Source organism: Salmo trutta, chromosome 18, assembly GCF_901001165.1.
Source record: "Salmo trutta chromosome 18, fSalTru1.1, whole genome shotgun sequence".
NCBI classification, from domain to species: domain Eukaryota; kingdom Metazoa; phylum Chordata; class Actinopteri; order Salmoniformes; family Salmonidae; genus Salmo; species Salmo trutta.
In genome coordinates, this window is record NC_042974.1 from 30221286 (window position 1) to 30248125 (window position 26840).

General features: G+C 47.8%; 1 protein-coding gene across 2 annotated transcripts in view; it reads left to right on the forward strand.

Annotated features, from left to right (window-relative positions):
- Window positions 1–26840, forward strand: part of LOC115153172 (tetratricopeptide repeat protein 27-like) — a 143783-nt gene that overhangs the window by 33786 nt on the left and 83157 nt on the right. For both annotated transcript variants that reach the window (XM_029698308.1, XM_029698307.1), the window contains exons 4-5: window positions 20449–20618; window positions 20714–20855. In XM_029698308.1, coding sequence (XP_029554168.1) covers window positions 20542–20618; window positions 20714–20855 — 219 coding nt within the window. In that variant the 5' untranslated portion in view covers window positions 20449–20541. The remainder of the gene's footprint in view (window positions 1–20448; window positions 20619–20713; window positions 20856–26840) is intronic.

The window sequence follows — 26840 nt, forward strand, 5'->3', positions numbered from 1 at the left end:
CACACTTAAGTTGCCTACTTTGCCTTGTGGGGTTGTGGGTAATTGTTCATGTCAGTGTGCTTGTACCTGACAGGACTGTGTTGGCTGTCAGTTTTGTTGTTTTGTGTAAATGCATAGTGTTCGTGAATTAAATATGACGAACCCTAATTCCGCCGCATTTTGGTCCACTTCTTCCTTAGACAGCTGTTACAGAATTACCCACCAAACCAGGACCAAGCGGCGGAAGAGGAAGGAGCAGCAGGACTACAGCGTGATGGACCAATGGACTTGGGAACAGATCCTGGACGGAGAGGGACCATGGACTCAGGCTGGGGATTATCGCCTCCCGCAGTGGGAGATTGAAGCGGCAAGAGCGGAGAGGCGCTATTACGAGGAGAGAGAGCGCAACGAGCGCGAGAGGCAGCCCCAAGAATTTTTTTGGGGGGGGCACACGGTACAGTCGGTGGAGCTGAGGTCGGAACCAGAGCCAGTCGGGATGACATTGGAGGTGAGCGAGGGATATGAGGCAGAGACTGTGACGGGGTTAATGGGGAAATTAGGAGAGAGAGAGATGAGAGAGCTGTTAGTGTGGTGCATAAAGTACGGCATTCGCCCTAATGAGCGTGTCGTGGGAATAATGTCACCTGAGGCAGCTCTCCATACTCGTCCTGAGGTGCGTGCAGGTTGTCTGGTAAAGACTGTGCCTGCGCCCAGAAACAGGCCTCCTGCATGTCTTCCCAGCCCTGCACGTCCTGTGCCTACGCCCAGAACCAAGCCTCCTGCATGTCTTCCTATCCTGGTCAAGCCTGTGCCTCCTCCACAGACCAGTACTCCAGTGGGTCTCCCTATCCTGGTCAAGCCCATGCCTCCTCCACGGTCCAGTCCTCCAGTGGGTCTCTCCACCCTGGTCTCTCCTGTGCCACCTCCTCAAACCAGGCCTCCAGCGGGTCTTCCCAGACTGGTGAGTCCAGGGCCTGCGCCCAGAGCCAGGCCTCCGTTATGTCTCCCCAGCCTGGTGAATCCTGAGCCGGAGCTGCCAGAGCTGCCAGACTGCCCAGAGCTGCCGGAGTGGCCAGACTGCCCTGAACTGCCGGAGTGGCCAGACTGCTGTACTGCGGAGTGGCCAGACTGCCCTGTACTGCCGGAGTGGCCAGACTGCCCTGTACTGCCGGAGTGGCCAGACTGCCCTGTACTGCCAGAGTGGCCAGACTGCCCTGTTCTGCCAGAGTGGCCAGACTGCCCTGTTCTGCCAGAGTGGCCAGACTGCCCTGTTCTGCCAGAGTGGCCAGACTGCCCTGTTCTGCCAGAGTGGCCAGACTGCCCTGTTCTGCCAGAGTGGCCAGACTGCCCTGTTCTGCCAGAGGTGCCCGCCTGCCCTGTTCTGCCAGGGTGCCCGGCCTGTCAGGATCTGCCAGAGTGGCCCTCCTGCCCTCCGGTCCAGCCCGAGTGGCCCTCCTGCCCTCCGGTCCAGCCCGAGTGGCCCTCCTGCCCTCCGGCCCAGCCCGAGTGGCCCTCCTGCCCTCCGGCCCAGCCCGAGTGGCCCTCCTGCCCTCCGGCCCAGCCCGAGTGGCCCTCCTGCCCTCCGGTCCAGCCCGAGTGGCCCTCCTGCCTTCCGGCCCAGCCCGAGTGGCCCTCCTGCCTTCCGGCCCAGCCCGAGTGGCCCTCCTGCCTTCCGGTCCAGCCCGAGTGGCCCTCCTGCCTTCCGGTCCAGCCCGAGTGGCCCTCCTGCCCTCCGGTCCAGCCCGAGTGGCCCTCCTGCCCTCCGGTCCAGCCCGAGTGGCCCTCCTGCCCTCCGGTCCAGCCCGAGTGGCCCTCCTGCCCTCCGGTCCAGCCCGAGTGGCCCGCATGTCTTCCGGCCCAGCCCGAGTGGCCCGCATGTCTTCCGACCCAGCCAGAGTGGTCCGTCTGCCAGGGTCAGCCCGAGTGGCCCGTCTGCCCGGCGCAGCTATCGGCGCCAACAAAGTGGGCGACGCCGAAGGTGGAGCGAGGTCCACGTCCTGCACCTGAACCACCTCCAGGATAGGTGGGTTGGGGAGGGAGGGTGTAGCACAGTGCCGTCGGTGACGGCAGCCACCCTCCCTTCCCTCCCTTATTGTTTATATGTTAAATTTTGTTGGGGATTTTCTTATTTTCCTTTTTTAGGTGCATCCCGGCGTCTGCACCTTGAGGGGGGGGTACTGTCACGTCCTGACCAGTAGAGGGGGTAGTTGGGTCAGGACGTGGCAGAAGGGAGTGTGTTTTTTATTGTTTCATTGATTTTGGCCGTGTGACTTCCAATCAAGCACAGCTGTAGAGGGTTGTGGTTGATTGGGAGTCACACTTAAGTTGCCCACTTTGCCTTGTGGGGTTGTGGGTAATTGTTCATGTCAGTGTGCTTGTACCTGACAGGACTGTGTTGGCTGTCAGTTTTGTTGTTTTGTGTAAATGCATAGTGTTCGTGAATTAAATATGACGAACCCTAATTCCGCCGCATTTTGGTCCACTTCTTCCTTAGACAGCCGTTACACATGTCTACACTGTATTTCTGATGAATTTGATGTTATTTGAATGGATAAATGAGCTTTTCTTCTAAAAACAAGGACATTTCTAAGTCACCCCAAACTTTTGAACGGTAGTGTTTCTGTATGTGTAGATAGGTATAGATACATATCGATAGAAAAAAATCAGGAGTTTTAGGCCATATCGCCCAGCCCTTGGTGTTATATCAGCAAAGGGCGGACCAACACCGTCCTCTTTATTCTCTATTGAAATATAAATATAATATATTTTTGTGTAAAGATGGTGCCCGGGGATTATGTTTTTTAATTGAATTTCCCATCGGCTAATTAATTAGGGAACAATTTATCTAAAGATGTGGAAACTCAAAATGCATTGGCTATTTCGCTAAAATATCTTCCTGAGACCCAACAATTCATTTTTGTCCTTTCTAGTGGACATCAGTTCTTGTTCCGCATCTGAGGTCGTACAAGGCACTAAGTCTTGTTGTCCATTTGAGATATCCATTTCAATGATATCACGTGTAGAGGTGTGTCCTTCAACCTTGTTTTTCTGGTTCTTAAATGTCTGCCATCAAAATTAGCAGATTTTATGGAAATGTGAAAATAAGTGTGTAATTATACTTTTTGTGGGTTTGATATTCAAATTGTTTCTTGTAAGTGAATATCTCATGAATAGTTAAGGACTGTGTAATAATAATTTATTAATGATCACTACAGAGGACAATTTTGCACTTACATTAAAATATGCATTTCTTTAAAAAAAATCTAACAAACACAAATACCCACCATTTTTTGGGGGGTCTCAGGAGGATAAAATACACTGCTAGTTAGCTGTGTAATTGATTAACCTAACAGTACATGTAATCACCTCAAATGGCAGATGCACGCGCTTCCTGCGCTCCGTACATCTCAATCCCATACCAGATACTTAGGTTAAAAACGGTGCTAAAACTGTCAATATTGAGAGATGAGAAGAAATAATTGTAATACCTACATAAAGCTGAGACCCTCCTCTCAACAGTCACAACAGTAGTAGTTTTCAAAACAATGCTATTGCATTTAGAAATGTTGTACAATCAGAAAGCATTTTTCTCTCCCTCTCCTTCTATACTTGAGTCGGAGCACACGGATAAATGGGCATAGGGGCAGGGCAGACATTTTCATGCAGGAATCAGGGTATTAATGCACTTTTGGGCTACTGTTTGACTGAATCAAAATATAACTTTTTGAGTGAAGTGACGAGCTAGAATTTGCAGCTCGCACCAGTGCGACCAATTAAAAAGTAAACTTGCACAACCAACTCAAATTGTCACACTCTGGAGCCCTGTCTGTGTATTTCTTTGCATAACAACCTGCACTAGCATGACAACATGCTTCTGACGCTGGCACCTTGGCATTTCTCACCGCTCATGTCTGACTACTGAGGAGCCTGACCCCCGCACTGTATGACTAATACTGAGGGGGCATGGGAGGGAGGGAGGGAGTGGGTGAAGGAAGGAGGGAGTGAGGTAATTGGTAAAGCGGAGGAGGGAAACATTAGCAGCGTTGGAGTCTCTCTCCCCCACCTGGAGGATGAAGTCAGTCAGCCTGCCAGTAGAACTCCAGTCTGCCTCAGACCCTAGGAGAGACGTAACCAGGATGGATCAGCCCTGCCCTAAGTTGGCATGCTACAGGGGCTCTGTGTGGGCTGAGGCACCTGGGCATATGCTGGTGGGAGTGGGGGATCTAAATATTGGTACTGGTGCCAGGCAGCCTGTCATCTCAATGGCTATAGTGAGCACTACAGTGAAAGACCTAATTTCCTCAACAATGGGAGGCATCCCTTGAGAGCTCATGGTAGGGGATGAATGAGACATTTAATAGAGGTAGAATGGTACCGCAGTGTTAGTTGGCACACTGCAGCAACGCCCCACCTCTCCCGCATGGAGCTAATACCCTGATTCACACTGAAGAACAAGGCTGACGTTTTACGTTTTTATTTTTGAGTGGTTTAGCTTATTTTTATTTTGTACATAATGTTGCTGCTACTGTCTCTTATGACCGAAAATAACTTCTGGACATCAGAACAGCGATTACTCACCACGAACTGGCAGAAGCTTTTTTTTCTCCCTTTAACGAGGTCCTATGAGCCAGACGTGAAGGACATACTGCTTTCTCGGGAACAGGCCCAAATTTGCGTGTAGAGACGACAGAGAAAAAGAGGACGGAGGTCTGGCTGCCTTCTGAATTCGTGGGCGATCGAATAAACCTCCCCTGACTTCCGTTCTATTAGCTAACGTGCAATTGTTGGAAAATAAAATCGACGACCTACGAGGAAGATTAATCTACCAATGGGACATTAAAAACTGTAACCTTGTGCTTCACGGAGTCGTGGCTGAACAACAACATTATCAACATACAGCGTATAACCAGCCAGCTGTATCGGCAGGATAGAACAGCGGTGTCTGGTAAGACAAGGGGGGTGGACTATACATATTTGTAAACAACAGCTGGTTCACGATATCTAAGGAAGTCTCGATTTTACTCGCCTGAGGTAGAGTATCTCATGATAAGCTGTAGACCACACTATCTACCTAGAGAGTTTTTCATCTGTATTTTTCGTAGCTGTCTACATGCCACCACAGACCGATGCTGGCATTAAGACCACACTCAATGAGCTGTATTCCGCCATAAGCAAAAAGGAAAACGCTCATCCAGAGGTGGCGCATTAATGCAGGGAAACTTAAATTGGTTTTACCAAATTTCTATCAGCATGTTAAATGTGCAACCAGAGTAAAATAAAACTCTAGACCACGTTTACTCCACACACAGAGATGCGTACTAAGCTCTCCCATTTGGCAAATCTGACCATAATTCTATCCTCCTGATTCCTGCTTACAAGCTACAATTAAAGCAGGAAGCACCAGTGACTCGGTCAATAAAGAAAAAGTGATCAGATACTAAGCTACAGGACTGTTTTGCTAGCACAGACTGGAATATGTTCTGGGATTTTTCCGATGGCATTGAGGAGTACACTACATCAATAAGTGCAGCGATGACGTTGTCCCTACAGTGACTGTATGTACATACCCCAAGCAGAAGCCATGGATTACAGGCAACATCCGCACTGAGCTAAAGGGTAGAGCTGCCGCTTTCAAGAAGCGGGACTCTAATCCAGAAGCTTATAAGAAATCCCGCTATGCCCTCTGACGAACCATAGAACAGGGAAAGCATCATTACAGGACTAAGATTGAATCGTACTACACCGGCTCCGACGCTCATCAGATGTGGCAGGGCTTGCAAATCATTACAGACTACAAAGGGAAGTACAGCCACGAGCTGCCCAGTGACACGAGCCTACCAGACGAGCTAAACTACTTCTATGCTCGCTTCGAGGCAAATAACACTGAAACATTCATGAGAGCACCAGCTGTTCCCGGACGACTGTGATCACGCTCTCCACAGCCGATGTGAGTACGACCTTTTAAACAGGTCAACATTCACAAGGTCGTAGGGCCAGATGGATTACCAGGACGTGTACTGCGAGCATGCTCTGACCAACTGGCAAGTGTCTTCACTGACATTTTCAACCTCTCCCTGTCCGAGTTTGTAATACCACCATGTTTTAAGCAAACCACCATAGTCCCTGTGCCCAAGAACACTAAGGTAACCTGCCTAAATGACTACCAACCCGTAGCACTCACGTCTGTAGCCATGAAGTGCTTTGAATGGCTGGTCATGGCTCAAATGACGCCATTATCCCAGAAACCCTAGACCCACTCCAATTTAACAGAGCCACGGATGATGCAATCTCTATTGCACTCCACACTGCCCGTTCCCACCTAGACAAAAGAGAATGCTATTCATTGACTACAGCTCAACGTTCAACACCATAGTGCCCTCAAAGCTCATCAATAACCTAAGGACCGTGGGACTAAACATCTCCCTCTGCAACTGGATCCTGGACTTCCTGACGGGCAGCCCCCAGGTGGTAAGGGTAGGTAACAACACATCCGCCACGCTGATCCTCAACACGGGCCCCTCGGGTGCGTGCTCAGTCCCTTTCTGTACTCCCTGTTCACTCACGACTGCACGGCCAGGCACAACTCCAACACCATCATTAAGTTTGCCGATGACATAACAGTGGTAGGCCTGATCACCGACGATGAGACAGCCTATCGGGAGGAGGTCAGAGACCTGGCCGTGTGGTGCCAGGACAACCTCTCCCTCAACGTGATCAAGACATATGAGATGATTGTGGACTACAGGAAAAGGAGGACCGAGCACGCCCCCATTCTCATCGACGGAGCTGTAGTGGAGCAGGTTTTTGAGCTTCAAGTTTCTTGGTGTCCACATCACCAACAAACTAACATGGTCCAAGCACACCAAGACAGTCGTGAAGAGGGCACGACAAAACCTATTCCCCCTCAGGAGACTGAAAAGATTTGGCACGGGTCCCCAGATCCTCAAAAATGTATACAGCTGCACCATCGAGAGCATCCTGACTGGTTGCATCACTGCCTGGTATGGCAACTGCTCGGCCTCTGACCGCAAGGCACTACAGAGGGTAGTGCGTACGGCCTAGTACATCACTGGGGCCAAGCTTCCTGCCATCCAGGACTTCTATACCAGGCAGTGTCAGGAAGGCCCTAGAAATTGTCGGACTCCAGCTAACCTAGTCATAGACTGTTTTCTCTGCTACCGCACGGCAAGCAGTGCCAGAGCGCAAAGTCTAGGTCCAAGAGGCTTCTAAACATCTTCTACCCCCCAAGCCATAAGCCTCCTGAACATCTAATCAAATAGCTACACAGACCATTTGCATTGCCCTCTTACACCGCTGCTACTCTGTTATTATCTATGCATAGTCACTTTAATAACTCTAGCTACATGTACATATAGCCTCAACTTACTGGTGCTATTTCTTATTCGTATTTTTTTAACTGCATTGTTGGTTTGGAGCTTGTAAGTAAACATTTCACTATAAGGTCTACACCTGTTGTATTCGGCGCATGTGACTAATAAAATGTGATTTTGATGATCATTAGTGGGCTGGCTAGAGTTGCTGTTAATGTAGGTTGATGAGTAGATGCACTGGTACTGAATTCAGCACTGGCTCCTCCTGTAATGAATAGCAGGGCAATGGACTACTCGGACAGTGTTTCATCCTGTCGGTTTGGCTGTCAATAAAGTCTGTTTTCCATGTCAGACACCCACACCGTCCTAGCGTTTTGTCTATATATGCTCAATGGTCCGGCAGAAACAATGAAGGAAAACAGCAGAACGCTGGGGTTGTTTGAAAAACCCAAGCAGCCGTGCTGACACCTCCAGTGCCCGGCCAGATCTATGCATCATACAGCTAGGGTAGAAACATGCTCCAGTTTGAGTTGTCGCCAGGCGTCGTGGGCTACCTGTCACTGCTGCTTGGCCACTGCACCCTGGAGAGAGCTGCTGATTCCAGCCCTGCTGCCAAACCCATTGCTTTAATGTTGGGGAATTTTTCCCGGGAGCAGCTCTGCTGAGGTTCACACATAGAATGGGATGTTAGGTTCTGAACGCAATCTCTCTCAATGTTTGCTCCCTTCTCTCTGGTGTTATTTCTTTTTGTCATTAATTTAATTATGTACTGCTATATTGTGAATTGAAATAAATGATTGTTCGCTGAGACATTCTCTAATAGTCATACCACATCTTCGAAAAATCCATGCCCTCTGCGTTCTCCAAAGTGATGGTTGATTTGAGCATAACTAAAACACCTGCCACTAATACAGGTGACACAAACACAGGTATGTGCAGTTGTACTGCGGTTTGCACCTCTCACTGTTGACAGATTGTCTGCCAAAAGCCCCCAGTGTGATGGTGCTGTGAAGAAATGACATGGCTTGGTTGTTGTGCTGTTCCCTGTTGGCCTCTGTGGTGGTTCTATTGGCTGCGCTGTACTTTGCTTTCATTCCCACTGCAGTGGTGGGCAACAAATCACTGAAGAAAGACATGACATAGTACCTATTGTTTATGTTTATACCACAGAATTGTTGGATACTTGTTTCTGATTGGCTAGAAGGGCACTCTAGAATGGGCATTAAATCCAGATTACAGGGCAGTTGGAAAAGAGATTGTGACACCTTGCAATCATGACGCGATATGCGCCTACACCATCAGACCATACTACTTGCTACAAAGTTACAGAAAGCTAAAATGACAATCACACAAACCAAAATGTTATACATTGTTACCGCAGGTCCAATGAAGAAAAACTAGCTTGCATTGATTTGTTTTTGCAGACACATTTTTTGGGGAGCATTTGATGACCTGACATGGTGAGTGATGAACATGCGTTTCTCCTGTCCCTACTGCTGCAGTCATTACACAAGTGGCGGTATGCTGTCAAATCTTCCCACATGTTTTCTAGTTTGACCAGTTATTTTTAGCAACAGATATTTTTTAATTCGGTTGTCATTTTTGCAGGCTTGTTAGCAATAAATTATTTAGCTGGCTTCTAGCCTGGTGTTTGATATACAATGCGATCTCCTTGTAATGAGCGGTGTCGCGTGTCCTGACGAAGGTCAACTTTTCTAGCTATGCCAGGCAAAATCAGGCATCCGCTCATTATGAATTTATCCAAATTAATGTCAGTAGAAAACCGCAGCGCCTTTGCTGTTATTCTGGCTGCAGAGGTTGTGACTGTTAGCTGTAGCTATTTGGCTAACAAGCAAGGGAACATATAGAACAAACAACTGGATCATTTTATCTTGTTGCAAAAAATAAAATATATATACATACTCACTCACTACCGGTCAAAAGTTTTTTAGAACACCTACTCATTCAAGGGTTTTTCTTTATTTTTGACTATTTTCTACATTGTAGAATAATAGTGAAGACATCAAAACTATGAAATAACACATATGGAATCATTTACTAACCAAAAAAGTGTTAAACATATCTACATAATATTTGAGATTCTTCTAATAGCCACCCCTTCCCTTGATGACAGCTTTGCACAGTCTTGGCATTCTCTTAACCAGCTTCACCTGGAATGCTTTCCCAACAGTCTTGGAGGAGTTCCCACATATCCTGAGCACTTGTTGGCTGCTTTTCCTTCGCTCTGCAGTCCGACTCACCCCAAACCATCTCAATTGGGTTGAGGTCGGGGGATTGTGGAGGCCAGGTCATCTGATGCTGCACTCCATCGCTCTCCTTGGTAAAATATCCCTTACACAGCTTGGAGGTATGTTGGGTCATTGTCCTGTTGAAAAACAAATGATAGTCCCACTATCATTCGTCACCAGCAAAGCACCCCCACGCCATAATACCACCACCTCCATGCTTTACGGTGGGAAATACACATGCAGAGATTATCTGTTCACCCACACCGCATCTCACAAAGACATGGTGGTTGGAACCAAAAATCTACAATTTGGACTCCAGACCAAAGGACCGATTTCCACCAGTCTAATGTCCATTGCTCGTGTTTCTTGGCCAAAGCAAGTCTTCTTCTTATTGATGTCCTTTGGTAGTGGTTTCTTTAAAGTAATTCGACCATGAAGGCCTGATTCACACAGTCTCCTCTGAACAGTTGATGTTGAGATGTGTCTGTTACTTGAACTCTGTGAAGCATTTATTTGGGCTGCAATTTCTGAGACTGGTACCTCTAATGAACTTATCTTCTGCAGCAGAGGTAACTCTGGTGGAGGTTCTCATGAGAGCCAGTTTCATCAAAGAGCTTGATGGATTTTGTGACTGCACTTGAAGAAACTTTCAAAGTTCTTGACGTTTTCTGGATTGACTGACCTTCATGTCTTAATAAAGTAATGGACTGTCGTTTCTCTTTCCTTACTTGAGCTGTTTTTGCCATAATATGGACTTAATATTTTACCAAATAGGGCTATCTTCTGTATACCCACCCCTACCTTGTCACATAATGTGTTTGAGCCAATCAGTTGTTAAGGTAAGAATATCCACAAATTAACTTTTAACAAGGCACACCTGTTAATTGAAATGCATTCCAGATGGACTACCTCATGAAGCTGATTGAGAGATTGAGAGAATGCGAAGAGTGCAAAGCTGTCAAGGGAAAGTCTGGCTATTTTGAAGAATCTCAAATATAAAATATATTTTGATTTCTTTAACACTTTTTTTGGTTACTAAATGATTCCATATGTACATTCATAGTTTTGATGTCTTCACTATAATTCTACAATGTAGAAAATAGTAAAAATAAAGAAAAACCCTTGAATGAGTAGGTGTGTCCAAACTTATGACTGGTACTGTATATGCAGTGCATTCGGAAAGTGTTCAGACCCCTTGACCTATATCTACATTTGTTTTGTTACGTTACAGCCTTATTCTAAAATTGCAGACATTTTTTAGTACCCTTCCCCAGATCTGTGTCTCAGAGCTCTACGGACAATTCCTTCGACCCCATGGCATGGTTTTTGCTCTGACATGCACTGTCAACTGTAGGACCTTATGTAGGCAGGTGTGTGCCTTTCCAAATCATGTCCAATCCACTGAATTTTCCACAAACGGACTCCAATCAAGTTGTAGAAACATCTCAAGGATGAACAATGAAACAGTATGTACCTGAGCTCAATTTTAAGTCTCAATCAAATGTATTTATAAAGCCCTTTTTACATCAGCCGATGTCACAAAGTGCTATACAGAAACCCATCCTAAAACCCCAAACAGCAAGCAATGCAGATGTAGAAGCACGGTGGCTAGGAAAAACTCCCTAGAAAGGTGGGAACCCAGGAAGAAACCTAGAGAGGAACCAGGCTCTGAGGGGTGTCCAGTCCTCTGCTGGCTGTGCCGGGTTGGGATTATAACCGTACATGGCCAAGATGTTCAAACGTTCATAGATGACCAGCAGGGTCAAATAATAATCACAGTTGTTGTAGAGGGTGCAACAGGTCAGCACCTGAGTAAATGTCAGTTGGCTTTTCTTAGCCAATCATTCAGAGTTAGAGACAGCAGGTGCAGTAGAGAGTCGAAAACAGCATGTCCGGGACAAGGTAGCACGTCCGGTGAACTGCAGGCAGAACAGTTGAAATTGGAGCAGCAGCACGACCAGGTGGACTGGGGACAGCAAGGAGTCATCAGGCCAGGTAGTCCTGAGGCATGGTCCCAGGGCTCAGGTCCTCTGGGAGGAGAGGGAGAGAATTAGAGGGAGCATACTTAAATTCACACAGGACACCAGATAAGACAGGAGAAATAATCCAGATACAGTTGAAATCGAAAGTTTACATACACCTTAGCCAAATACATTTTAAACTCAGTTTTTCACAATTCCTGACATTTAATCCTAGTAATAATTCGCTGTCTTAGGTCAGTTAGGATCACCACTTTATTTTAAGAATGTGAAATGTCAGAATAATTGTCAAACGATTCTAGGAGTGGTGGTTGGAGTCAGGCGCAGAGAGCAGAGGTAAAGTATACAGTCTTTATTTTCTCCGGCAACAAACTGGTCACGCCAAAACAGAAGGGCGCGTAATAATAATGACCAACCCAAAACACAGGGCAAAACGGTCCGAAGAGAGAAATAAGACGTCAGCCAGCACAAAACACAAAAAATACAAAAGCATCCAAAATACAACCAGCGAAGCAACTACATTCACAGGGCCCACCGTCCTGAGTGGACAACAAACAATCCCGCACAAAATCCCAACTGAAAACACACATTAAATAAGTCCCCACTAATGACATACACAAAACAGGTGCGGAACAGACAGACAAACTAAACGAAACTGAAACAACGATCGGTGGCAGCTAATAGGCCGGCGACGACGACCGCCGAGCGCCGCCCGACCGAGGAGGGGCGCCACTTTCGTTGGATACTGTGACAGTACCCCTCCCTGCCGCGCGCCGACGCCGGCCTCGGGGACTGCCCGGAGGGCGAGGCGCCGGCCGATCCAGTCGGCGACGGTGGAAGTCCAACAGCATAGGGGGGTCCAGAACGTCCGCCGTCGGAACCCAGCACCTCTCCTCCGGACCGTACCCCTCCCAGTCCACGAGGTACTGCAGGCCCCCTACCCGACGTCGGGAGTCCAGGATGGCTCGGACTGTGTACGCCGGGCTCCCCCCGATGTCCAGGGGGGGCGGGGGGGCCTCCAGCACCTCACTGTCCTGCAGCGGACCAGCTACCACCGGCCTGAGGAGAGACACATGAAACGAGGGGTTAATACGGTAATACGAAGGAAGTTGTAACCTGTAACACACCTCGTTTATCCTCCTCAGGACTTTGAACGGCCCCACAAACCGCGGACCCAGCTTCCGGCAGGGCAGGCGGAGAGGCAGGTTCCGGGTCGAGAGCCAGACTCTATCCCCCGGGTTAAACACGGGGGCGTCACTGCGGTGGCGGTCAGCGCTCTCCTTGTGTCGTTCGCTCGCCCTCCTTAAACATTCCTGGACCGCGTTCCAGGTCTCCTGAGAGCGCTTGACCCATGCCTCCACCGCAGGAGCCTCCGTCTGGCTCTGTTGCCATGGCACCAGGACCGGCTGATACCCCAGCACCACCTGGAAGGGTGACAGATTAGTGGAGGAGTGGCGCTGAGAGTTCTGGGCCATCTCGGCCCATGGCACGAACTGCGCCCACTCCCCTGGCCGGTCCTGGCAATATGACCGCAGGAACCTGCCCACATCCTGGTTGATGCGCTCTACCTGCCCATTACTCTCGGGGTGGAACCCCGAGGTCAGGCTGACCGAGACCCCCAGCCTCTCCATAAACGATTTCCATACCCTGGACGTAAACTGGGGACCCCGATCAGATACGATGTCCTCGGGCACCCCATAGTGCCGGAAGACGTGAGTGAACAGGGCCTCCGCGGTCTGCAGGGCCGTAGGAAGACCGGGCAAAGGGAGCAGACGGCAGGACTTAGAGAACCTGTCCACAACGACCAGGATCGCCGTGTTCCCCTGAGACGGCGGGAGATCCGTAAGGAAATCCACCGAGAGGTGAGTCCATGGCCGCTGTGGAACAGGGAGGGGCTGTAATTTCCCTCGAGGTAGGTGCCTAGGAGCCTTACACTGAGCGCATACTGAACAGGACGAGACATAACGCCGGACATCCTCAGCCAAGGGGGGCCACCAGTACCTCCCCTTCAGGCCCCGCACTGTCCGTTCCACCCCAGGATGACCCGAGGAGGGTAGAGTATGGGACCATCGGATCAGGCGATCGCGAACACCAAGCGGAACGTATTTCAGGCCCACGGGACACTGCGACGGAGTAGGTTCTGACCGAACCGCCCGCTCGATGTCCGCATCCACCTCCCATACCACCGGTGCCACCAGACAGGAGGCGGGAAGTATGGGAGTAGGATCGATGGTCCGCTCCTCGGTGTCGTAGAGACGCGACAGTGCGTCAGCCTTCCGGTTCCGGGAACCTGGAATGTACGAGAGAGTGAAGTTAAACCTTGTGAAAAACATGGCCCACCTCGCCTGACGGGGATTAAGCCTCCTCGCTGCCCGAATATACTCCAGGTTACGGTGGTCGGTCCAGATGAGAAAAGGGTGACGTGCCCCCTCAAGCCAATGTCTCCACACCATCAAAGCCCTGACCACGGCTAACAGCTCCCGGTCCCCCACATCATAATTGCGCTCCGCCGGGCTCAGCTTCTTAGAAAAGAACGCGCATGGGCGGAGCTTCGGAGGAACGCCCGAACGCTGCGACAGCACAGCTCCTACCCCAGCCTCGGACGCGTCCACCTCCACTATGAATGGCAAAGAGGGGTCCGGATGCGCTAGGACAGGTGCATTGGTAAACAGAGCCTTCAGACGATGAAAGGCTCTGTCCGCCTCTGCTGACCATCGTAGCCGCACCGGCCTCCCCTTCATCAGTGAGGTAATGGGAGCTGCTACCTGGCCAAAACCCCGGATAAACCTCCGATAATAATTAGCGAACCCCAAGAACCGCTGCACCTCCTTCACAGTGGCTGGGGTTGGCCAATTACGCACAGCCGTTACGCGGTCACACTCCACCTCCACCCCCGAGGTGGAAATGCGATATCCTAGAAATGAGACGGCTCTTTTGAAGAACTCACATTTCTCAGCCTTGACGTATAGGTTATGCTCCAGCAGCCGCCCAAGCACTCTACGCACCAGGGACACATGCTCGGCGCGTGTGGCGGAGCAGATCAGGATGTCATCGATGTACACCACCACACCCTGCCCGAGCATGTCCCTAAGGACCTCGTCCACAAAGGATTGGAAGACGGCGGGAGCATTCTTTAACCCATACGGCATGACGAGGTACTCATAATGGCCAGATGTGGTACTAAATGCGGTTTTCCACTCGTCTCCCTCTCGGATACGCACCAAGTTATACGCACTCCTGAGATCCAATTTCGTGAAGAAGCGCGCCCCGTGAAATGACTCCACTGCCGTAGCAATGAGAGGTAGCGGGTAACTGAAACCCACTGTGATAGCATTTAGACCTCTATAGTCAATGCACGGGCGCAGACCTCCCTCCTTCTTCTTCACGAAAAAAAAGCTCGAGGAGACGGGGGATTTAGAGGGCCGAATGTATCCCTGTCTCAAGGACTCAGTGACGTATGTATCCATAGCCACTGTTTCCTCCTGAGACAGAGGATACACGTGACTCCTAGGAAGAACCGCGTCAGCCTGGAGGTTTATCGCACAATCTCCCTGTCGATGGGGGGGTAATTGAGTCGCCTTCGTCTTACTGAAGGCGATAGCCAAATCGGCATACTCTGAGGGAATGTGCACAGTAGAGACTTGGTCTGGACTCTCCACCGTAGTCGCACCGATGGAAACTCCTATGCACCTACCTGAGCACTCCCTCGACCACCCCGTTAGAGCCCTCTGTCTCCACGAAATCTGGGGGTTGTGAGTGGCTAGCCAGGGGATTCCCAGTACCACCGGAAACGCTGGGGAGTCAATGATGAACAGGCTGAGACGCTCCACATGACCCCCCCACGTCTGCATAACCAGTGGCACTGTGACCTCCCCTACTTGGCCTGACCCTAGCGGTCGACTATCTAGGGCGTGCACGGGGAAGGGGTGGTCCAGCTGAACCAGGGGGATCCCTAACCTCTTCGCTAACCCATGGTCCATAAAACTCCCAGCTGCACCTGAATCGACTAGCGCCTTATACTGGAAGTGAGGGGAAAAATTAGGGAAACAAACGGAGGTGTACAAGTGATCGACAGGGGGCTCTGGGTGTGGCTGGTGCGGACTCACCTGGGGGGGCGAAGCGGTGCTCTGCCTGCCCTCCGAACTCCCGGAGGGACCTCTCCAGCACCGGTCCACAGTGTGTCCTCTGTGTCCACATCGGGTGCAAGAGAGACCCCTCCCTCCGGTCCTCCTCGGTGCAGCCCCCCCTATCTCCATGGGCTGTGGAGCGGGAGGACTGGTAGGCGGAACGAACAGGCCCCGACTGGAACGTCCCCGGGCAGCCAGCAGGTTGTCCAATCTAATGGACAAATCCACCAGTTGGTCCAGAGTGGAGGTGTTGTCCCTACATGCCAGCTCCCGGCGGACGTCCTCGCGAAGGCTACACCTATAGTGGTCTATCAGGGCCCGCTCGTTCCACCCCGATCCAGCGGCGAGAGTCCAGAATTCCAATGCGAAATCCTGAGCGGTCCTTGTCTCCTGTCTCAAATGGAATAGTAGCTCACCCGCCGCCCTGCCCTCCGGGGGATGATCGAAAACCGCCCGGAAGCGGCGGGTGAACTCCGGGTAGTCACCCCGGGCCGAGTCTGGACCTTCCCAGACCGCATTGGCCCATTCCAGGGCTCGACCCGTGAGACACGAGACGAGGACGCTCACCCTCTCTTCGTCGGAGGGAGGGGGGCGGACAGTCGCCAGGTACAGTTCCAGTTGGAGCAAGAACCCCTTGCACCCAGCGGCCGTTCCATCGAACTCCCTGGGCGGTGAAATCCGGATCCCGCCGGCACCCGCTTCAGTGGGTGTGGATAGGTGCGTAGGGTGAGGGACCGGAGCTGGTCTGGCTGGGGAGGCACCTCTCTCCCAGCTCTCCAACCGGGCCAACACCTGATCCATGGCCGAGCCTAGGCGGTGGAGGAGGCCGGCATGTTGGGAGACCTGCTCAGCCATGGATGGCGCTTCTGCTCCTGCTGACTCCATAGGTGATGGTGCGGGATTCTGTCAAACGATTCTAGGAGTGGTGGTTGGAGTCAGGCGCAGAGAGCAGAGGTAAAGTATACAGTCTTTATTTTCTCCGGCAACAAACTGGTCACGCCAAAACAGAAGGGCGCGTAATAATAATGACCAACCCAAAACACAGGGCAAAACGGTCCGAAGAGAGAAATAAGACGTCAGCCAGCACAAAACACAAAAAATACAAAAGCATCCAAAATACAACCAGCGAAGCAACTACATTCACAGGGCCCACCGTCCTGAGTGGACAACAAACAATCCCGCACAAAATCCCAACTGAAAACACACATTAAATAAGTCCCCACTAATGACATACACAAAACAGGTGCGGAACAGACAGACAAACTAAACGAAACTGAAACAACGATCGGTGGCAGCTAATAGGCCGGCGACGACGACCGCCGAGCGCCGCCCGACCGAGGAGGGGCGCCACTTTCGTTGGATCCTGTGACAATAATAGTAGAGTGATTTATTTCAGCATTTATTTCTTTCATCACATTCCCAGTGGGTCAGTATTTTACATACATACACTCAATTCGTATTTGGTAGCATTGCCTTTAAATTGTTTAACTTGTTTCAAACGTTTCGGCTAGCCTTCCACAAGCTTCCCACAATAAGTTGGGTGAATTTTGGCCCATTCCTCCTGACAGAGCTGGTGTAACTGAGTCAGGTTTGTAGGCCTCCTTGCTCGCACATGCTTTTTCAGTTCTGCCCACAAATTTTCAATGGGATTGAGGTCAGGGCTTTGATGGCCACTCCCAATACCTTGACTTTGTTGTCCTTAAGCCATTTCCTGACTGATGTCTTGAGATGTTGCTTCAATATATCCACATTATTTTCCTGCCTCATGATGCCATCTATTTTGTGAAGTGCACCAGTCCCTCCTGCAGCAAAGCACCCCCCACAACATGATGCTGCCACCCCCGTGCTTCACAGTTGGGATGGTGTTCGTCGGCTTGCAAGCCTCCCCCCTTTTTCCTTCAAACATAATGGTCATTATTGCAAAACAGTTCTATTTTTGTTTCATCACACCAGAGGACACCAAAGTACGATCTTTGTCCCCATGTGCAGTTGCAAACCGTAGTCTGGCTTTTTCATGGTGGTTTTGGAGCAGTGGCTTCTTCCTTGCTGAGCGGCCTTTCAGGTTATGTCGATATAGGACTCGTTTTACTGTGGATAACAGATACTTTTGTACCTGTTTCCTCCAGCATCTTCACAAGGTCCTTTGCTCTTGTTCTGGGATTGATTTGCACTTCTCGCACCAAAGTACGTTCATCTCTAGGAGACAGAATGCGTCTCCTTCCTGAGCTGTATTATGGCTGTGTACTATTGTTTGTACAGATGAACGTGGTACCTTCAGGCGTTTGGAAATTGCTCCCAAGGATGAACCAGACTCATGGGGGTCTTCAATTTTTTTTTCTGAGGTCTTGGCTGATTTCTTTTGATTTTCCCATGATGTCAAGCAAAGAGGCACTGAGTTTGAAGGCAAGCCTTGAAATACATCCACAGGTACACCTCCAAATGACTCAAATGATGTCAATTAGCCAATCAGAACTTCCAAAGCCATGACATCATTTTCTGGAATTCTCCAAGCTGTTTAAAGGCACAGTCAACTTTGTGTATATAAACTTCTGACCCACTGGAATTATGATATAGTGAGTTATAAGTGAAATAATCTGTCTGTGAACAATTGTTGGAAAAATTACTTGTCATGCACAGAGTAGATGTCCCAACCGACTTGCCAAAACTATAGTTTGTTAACAAGAAATGTGTGGAGTGGTTGAAAAATAAGTTTTAGTGACTCCAACCTAAGTGTATGTAAACTTCAGACCTCAACTGTATACCTTAGCCCCCTGACACAAACTATTGCAGTAGAAATACTGGAGGCTGAGACAGGATGCGTCTCAGCCTCCAGTCTCATAGCAATAGGTCCGAAATCTTATTGTTAAGGTATTTCAGTTTTTTTTGCTTTGTCATTTTGGGATGTTCTGTGTAGATTGATTAGGAAACAATTGTATTCATTTTTGAATAAGGCTGTAATGTAACAATGTGGAAAAAGTCGAAGGGGTCTGAATACTTTCCGAATGCACTGTATATGAACAAAATTGTATTTCTACCGGTAGGGTGTTATTTTAGGATTATTTTCTTTGGCAACTGTGGTATGAGCTGAATAAACGCCTCCGTTCTGTACATTGCCTTGGAAGAATGAACTCCGCAAAGGGACTGCTTCGCCTTGTTTCTGAGAACATCTACGTTTATCCCTTCCGTAATGGAGTTTTAGTCTTTGATTTTGGTTTAGCCAGTGTGCACAATTGAGTTTTCCCCTTTTCCTCATATAAGTTGAAGAAATTGTGAAAATGAGACTAAAGGGCACTTTCTTAACTCTGATCCCTCTTGAAACCCTTTTTTTCTCTTTTTTCTTTCAGTGTGGTTTGAGCTCATTATAGTCCACTTGTTTGCCCAGCGTTGGTTTGTCCTACAGTCCTGCCACCAGGTCATTAGTAGCAGATCACACTTTAAGATTGTTCTGCTTAATTATAGTTGACTTCTGCTGGGCTTGAAATGTTGGTTTGCTGATTTTTGTTGTGGGGGTGTGTGTGAGGGGTGCTTAACAGTGTGTGAAGGGTGACCAGATTCTGCGGGCTATGAAACAGCCAATCCGTATTCCAGAGGAGCAGCCAGTAAAAGAGCACACAATCCCTTTTACTACTCTGTGTGCGCTCCGGGTTGTGAAAGGCATGCAGATGGAAAAGGGGATTTTTACTATCCAATTTCACCCTCTCCCTTTCTCTTTCCCTAGCATTGCTGTTGGTTTTGAGTTGACAGCGAGAGAATGGGATAAAATAAAAATGTATTTCAAGCATTGACTGTCATTGTGACCTGTTTTCATTTTCTCCTCTTCACTCTACCATAATATTTCCAGAGAATTTAAATCAGTCAATGTTCATTCGAACAATGCCCAGATAAGACTTAATAAAAGGATTAGCTGGAAACCCGTCAAGATAAATGCTCAATTGTTCTGTGTGGGCTCATGCTAATGTTATATGGTTGCTTGCATGTCACGCTGTACTCATTTGCTGCCAGGGTTGTGATCAGTAGGCATAAAATAGGATAACTTTTTGAAGCTAAGTGAAATGGTTAGCTGGTAGTAATGGGGTGGGCAATATAGTTATGTATCGCAAAATATTATTTTTGGACAATATTTGACTCCAAGTCATTTGTGTAAAAGAAATAAATAAATTGTCCCCTCCCCTTGCACATTTCACAACAGCCCAGGAAGCGAATTTCCTTGTATGAAGGTGACAAGGCTCAAAGGAAATCTCCTTGGCGCTGGCCTGGGCTGCCTCTATAAATTTTGAATGGGGGAACGCGAGGGTACGCTGCACCATGAATTATACACATTAGGAGTGAGGAATAATCTCCACACCGTGCACAGCCTTCAATGACACCAAACTGGTAATCATGTTGGATGGGGAGAGGTGGAGCCAAGGACAAAGCCAAAACACCTCTTTCTTTAATGTGTCGCCTCAAGGTATCTCTCGCTCACGATGTTGCTGACCAACGGCCTCATGGGATTGGTCTGCAGGTGCACTGAGCTCTAATTGACCTCTGGATGGTCTTCAGGGGACATCCGTGATCAAAATAATGCTGAATACTTTTGTTTTAGGAGTAGATGTGCCATCTTTTAGTGCTAAACGGGATGTGGGATGGTATGTTTTGAGAACTTGGAAGAAGTGAAAAATAATATTTCATCTTTTCTTTTCTTTTTTCACCGCTGAACTGATTTATGATATCAATGCAAATAGTAATACATTTAACTGAAATAGAAAAAGGACCATTTTAACCCCACTCATCTTTTCTGCAGTAATGAAGTGTGGGCCTCTGTTCTCTGATGGAACCCTCCAGAACCTGTCCATCCAGTTCCACCTTGAATGTGGCTTCACCTCTCTGACCTACTATGAGAACAACCCAGCCAAGGAGCACTTCCAACGGGCCAAGGAACTGTCCTAACTGGCCTAGAGATGAGCATGATAGGTAAGTAACAGTCTCAACATACAGTAACAGCCTAGGCTTTAGAAGGCCTACAGTTTTGGTCATGGAAGTGTAACGTGATATTTTCTCCATGCAAGTGCTCTGGGCAAACGGACTCGCTTCCAGCAGAACTTCCTTGCCCAGCTGATCCTGGATGTCAAGAGTAAGGAGGATACCCCAGCTCCCGAGCTAGACGTTGAGCTGACCCTCTCCCCCACCCCACTGGCCTGCCTGCCCAAGGTAAGCATTCTCTACCCCTTTCACCTTCATCCTCACTCACATGGGGGGCAAATCCAGTGTGATACTAAGTGTCTCCAGCAGAGGGGGATCTCTACCCCTCGACCATCACTGATATCATGTTGTGGCAGTGAAATGATGCCTTGGAAGATCAGGACGAAAAGTGACTCCAGGGAGATGTTTCACTCGCTCGCTGCTTCATTACAGGACTTGTATGTTCTGTTAAGATGAATTACCATTATCTAAATGTGATTTCTGTCATTCTGAGCCCTGTCGGTGGACGCCCTAATGGGTTTACGCACCCAATGCATATGGGTCCGGTACATTTCTCAAATGGCCGGTAAATAAAAAATCTTCCTGGTCAGTGTCTGGCTCCACATTTTCCTAACGGAAACCTTGACACTACACACACACACACTTGCACCCTACCCTACATGCTCCTCCATATCCACTCAGCTTGCGACTGCAAGGCACCTCAACCCTGGCCTGCATGATCTGCAGAGACTCCTCTCGCCACAGATTTCCTCGCTAGTTCTCGGTTCTAAATGAGATGAAATGTGTAGCTTCATCGTCTAGTTACACATATGTGATCCAAGTCGGCATTTCTATTGCTATACAGCCTAGGGTTCATCTTTGGATCCACCCTTATTTTGAAAATTGAATTGAAGTGCGTCAACCTGTTTTTGCTTGGTCATCATGGGGCATATTGTGTCTGAATACTTTCTGAGTGCTTTGTACTTTAAAATGACAAAAAAACAAATGGAAACTGTAGAAATGATAATGGACCTTCATTCATGCAGTTTCTTGACTGGGTCCAGCTCTCTAATAAACACCAAAATGAAAGCTAGACAGTCGGAGGATAGAACATAAAAAAAATGATGGATGGAGGACTTTTTATTTTATTTTGACGGCAAAGAAATATAACACATTTTCAGTGTGGCCCTCCGGACCTTGTTGAAGACTGAATGTCGCCCATGGGCCCAAATTTGTTTGAGACCTCTGGTCTAGAGACTATTTGAGAATGGCAACTCATTTCAACAGTCGTGCCAGTTTCTCTCCACTCTTGTCTTCAAATTCTCAACATTTAAGAATCAATCAACTTCAATTTATGTCATTTTTTTATTCCAATTCAAAATGAAAGTTCTCCCTGTTTCTTTTCAATATCTTTTCAAATTCAATACTCAGTTATTTTGGGTAACATCTCCCGGAACACCTCAAGAACTGCACTCCTTCAAATACAAAATGAAAACAGATTTCCTGGACATTCCATACAATGACTGATTGCAATAATCTTCTGCCGCTATTGATTAACCCCTGATGCATTGTTTTTCATTTTCTTTAAATCCTCAACTATGTATTTCTGTTTTATTAATCAGGATACAGTTTATTTATTTTGTTGTATAAATATTTGAAAGTGGAGGTGCCTTGAAAGCCCCTCAGGGTAGTTTTTTCTTCCTCTCCAGCACATGCACTTTCCGCTTGCCTTTTTTAACTCATTACATGGTTTTGTATTTTTCTTGTGTGCAAATATATTGAATTCGCTTTTCTCTTATCAAAACTGGTTAAACAATTTTTTTATTACCTTGTAGGCACCTGCAACTTACAACAAATAGGGTAAATGACACTTACCTAAAATCACTTGCCTCCAATCAAATATATTAGAATTTTGAATAATTTTGCCCAGGCATTTTCTGACTATGAAATGAAAAATCTTAATTTCATAATTCTTTTTTGGTTCTGTGCTGTTGTAAATCGCAGTGTTTTTTCAATATCAACTTACTTTAGAAAAGATCCAATCGTGCATGGGAGCAAATATACTTGACCGCATCTGTACCAGTAATTGACTTCTCGCTGTTGGTTGGTATGTAGACTTTACAGTGTTAGCCCCCTGGTCTGCCCATGCATTAAATTATCTAAGATCTAATAGATGTTACAAAATGCTTCATATGCTCTATAGCAGTGTCGTGGCGAGTGTAGTGTGCTCGGTCCTCCTTTTCCTGTAGTCCACAATCATCTCATTTGTCTTGATCAAGTTGAGGGAGAGGTTGTTGTCCTGGCACCACACGGCCAGTTCTCTGACCTCCTCCCTATAGGTTGTCTCATCGTTGTCGGTGATCAGGCCTACCACTGTTGTGTCATCAGCAAACTTAATGATGGTGTTGGAGTCATGCCTGGCCATGCAGTCATGAGTGAACAGGGAGTACAGGAGGGAACTGAGCACGCACCCCTGAAGGGCCCCCGTGTTGAGGATCAGCGTGGCAGATGTGTTGTTACCTACCCTTACCACCTGGGGGCTGCCCGTCAGGAAGTCCAGGATCCAGTTGCAGAGGGAGGTGTTTAGTCCTACGGTCCTTAGCTTATTGATGAGCTTTGAGGACACTATGGTGTTGAACGCTGAGCTGAAGTCAATTAATAGCATTCTCACATAGGTGTTCCTTTTGTCCAGGTGGGAAAGGGCAGTGTGGAGTGCAATAGAGATTGGATCTGTTTGGGCGGTATGCAAATTGGAGTGGGTCTAGAGTTTCTGGGATAATGGCGTTGATGTGAGCTATTACCAGCCTTTCAAAGTACTTTATGGCTACAGACGTGAGTGCTACGGGTTGGTAGTCATTTAGGCAGGTTACCTTAGTGTTCTTGGGCACAGGGACTATGGTGGTCTGCTTGAAACATGTTGGTATTACAGACTCCGTCAGGGACAGGTTTAAAACGTCAGCGAAGATACTTGCCAGTTAGTCAGCGCATGCTCGGAATACACATCCTGGTTATCCGTCTGGCCCTGTGGCCAAGTGAATGTTGACCTGTTTAAAGGTCTTACATCGGCTGTGGAGAGCATGATCACACAGTCTTCTGGAACAGCTGATGCTCTCATGCATGTTTCAGTTTTACTTTGCCTCAAAGCGAGCATAGAAGTAATTTAGCTCGTCTGGTAGGCTCGTGTCACTGGGCACCTCGCGGCTGTGTTTCCCTTTGTAGTCTGTAATAGTTTACAAGCCCTGTCACATCCGACGAGCGTCGGAGCCGGTGTAGTACGATTCCGTCTTAGTCCTGTAATGACACTTTGCCTGTTTGCTGGTTTGTCGGAGGACATAGCAGGATTTCTTATAAGCATCCGGGTTAGAGTCCCGCTCCTTGAAAGCGGCAGCTCTACCCTTTAGCTCAGTGCGGATGTTCCCTGTAATCCATGGCTTCTGCTTGGGGTATGTACATACAGTCACTGGGGGGGGGGAGACATCGACGCCCTTATTGATGAAGTCAGTGTGTGGTGTACTCCTCAATACCATCGGAAGAATCCCGGAACATATTCAGTCCTCTATCTTAGCATTTGATTCATCTGACCACTTTTTTTTGACCTAGTCACTGGTGCTTCCTGCTTTAGTTTTTGATTGTAAGCAGGAATCAGGAGGATATAATTATGGTCAGATTTGCCAAATGGAGGGCGAGGGAGAGCTCTGTACTCATCTTTGTGTGTGGATTAAAGGTAGTCTGGATTAAAGGTGGTTTTTTCCCCTCTGGTTGCACATTTAACATGCTGGTAGAAATTATGTTAAAGGGTATTAAGTATCCCTGCATTAACGTCTCCGGCCACTAGGAGCGCCGCATCTGGATGAGCGTTTTTGTGTTTGCTAATGGCCGTGTAAAACTCAGAGTGCGGTCCTAGTGCCAGCATCGGTTTGTGGTGATAAATAGACAGCTACGAAGAATATTGATGAAAACTCTCTTGGTAAATAGTGTGGTTTACAGCTTCTCGTGAGATGCTCTATTTCAGACGAGCAAAACCTCAAGACTTCCTTAGATTTCGTGCTCCAGCTGTTGTTTACAAATATACACAGACTTCCACCCCTTGTCTTACTGGAGGCAGCTGTTCTATCCTGCCAAAAAAGCATAAAACCCTCCAGCTGTATGTTATTCATGTCATCGTTCAGCCACAACTCGGTGAAACATAAGATATTTACATTTTTAATGGCCTGTTGGTAGGATATACGTCCTCGTAGTTCGTCTATTTTATTACCCAATCATTGTACTTTGGCTAATAGGACCATTGGTAAAGGCAGATTACCCACTCGCCGTCAGATCCTTACAAGGCACCCAGGCCTACGTCCCCAATATCTGTCTCTTTCTCCTACGAATGATGAGGATGAGGGCCTTGTCGGGCGTCTGAAGTAAATCCTTCATGTCTGACTCGTTAATGAAACCATCTTCTTTCAGTACAGGGTGAGTAATCACCGAAAACACTCACAAACTTTTACAGATGCACAATCGAGAGCGTCCTGTCGGGCTGTATCACCGCCTGGTACGGCAACTGCTCCGCCCACAACCGTAAGGTACTCCAGTGGGTAGTGAGGTCTGCACAAAGCATCACTGGGGGCAAACTACCTGCCCTCCAGGACTCCTACACCACCCGATGTCACAGGAAGGCCAAAAAGATCATCAAGGACAACAACCACCCGAGCCACTGCCTGTTCACCCCGCTATCATCCAGAAGACGAGGTCAGTACAGGTGCATCAGAGCCGGGACCGAGAGACTGAAAGGCCATCAGACTGTTAAACAGCCATCACTGACATTGAGTGGCTGCTGCCAACATACTGACTCAAATCTCTAGCCACTTTAATAATTAAAAATTGGATGTAATAAATGTATCACTAGTCACTTTAAACAATGCCACTTTATATAATGTTTACGTACCCTACATTACTCATCTCATATGTATATACTGTACTCTATACCATCTACTGCATCTTGCCAATGCCGTTCGGCCATCGCTCATCCATATATATTTATGTACATATTCTTATTCTTTCCTTTACACTTGTATGTATAAGGTAGTTGTTGTGAAATTGTTAGATTACTTGTTAGATATTACTGCACGATCGGAACTAGAAGTACAAGCATTTCGCTACACGCATTAACATCTGCTAACCATGTGGCCAATAAAATGTGATTTGATTTGAATCGCTGTCCTGATATCTGGAAGCTCTTTTCAGTCATAAGAGACGGTGGCAGAAACATTATGTACAAAATAAGTTACAAATAACATGAAAAAACACACAATTGGTTAGGGGACGGTAAAACGGCAGCCATCTCCTGCGGCGCCATAAAAAAATAAGAATTTTACGCATGCTTTGATTAAAACAATTTCCCAAATAGGGATTAATAATGTAATACTCTACTGTCTACTCTATTAACCTGCACTCTGGAAATATGTAAGCCGCTGATTTAAGACATCGTCACACAAAGCCCAAATTACAGGGAGTGATGCTGTAACCGCTCTGTTTGGTTACTACAGTGAGAATAATCTGCTGGGTTTTTGCTTAATCATGCTGAGTATCTTAGAACCTCTTCACACTTGCTACATTTTTTGTAAAAATACAGTCTGCTACACATTACTCAAATGTAAACTTGCGTACTTGCTCTGTCTTGACCGCTCTCTCTCTGGAAGTAGCGCACAACACTCGCCCGACAGTTGCCCCCCTTAAAGCAGGGCAGTGTAAACATAATCTTCTCATTGTTTTCATGGGGCCCAGAGTTTTCCTGATCTGGTTGTAGGCTAACCTAACCAGCTCTGGACCCTAGTTGTAGCGTTTGACATAGTAATAAATCAGCTGTGAAAACAAAAAACTGTTTTGTATGGCCCATGATTTCTGATCAGGTCATATGGTTTAAAAAAAGAAACGCCTTGAAAAACTACTGGCCTTAGGCAGGATGAAAACAAACCTTTTACACAGACAGAGACAACTGAGTTTGGACAAAAACTAACAGAAAGAGTAACAGGGTAGGCATTTGCATCTGTAATTAAAAAGATACTCGTACAGTTTGGGCTCCCGAGTGCCAGAGAGGTCTAAGGCACTGCATCTCAGTGCAAGAGGCGTCACTACTGTCCCTTGTTTGAATCCAGGCTGTATCACATCCGGCCGTGATTGGGAGTCCCATAGGGTGGCGCACAATTGGCCCAGCGTCATCCGGGTTTGGCCAGGGTAGGCCGTCATTGT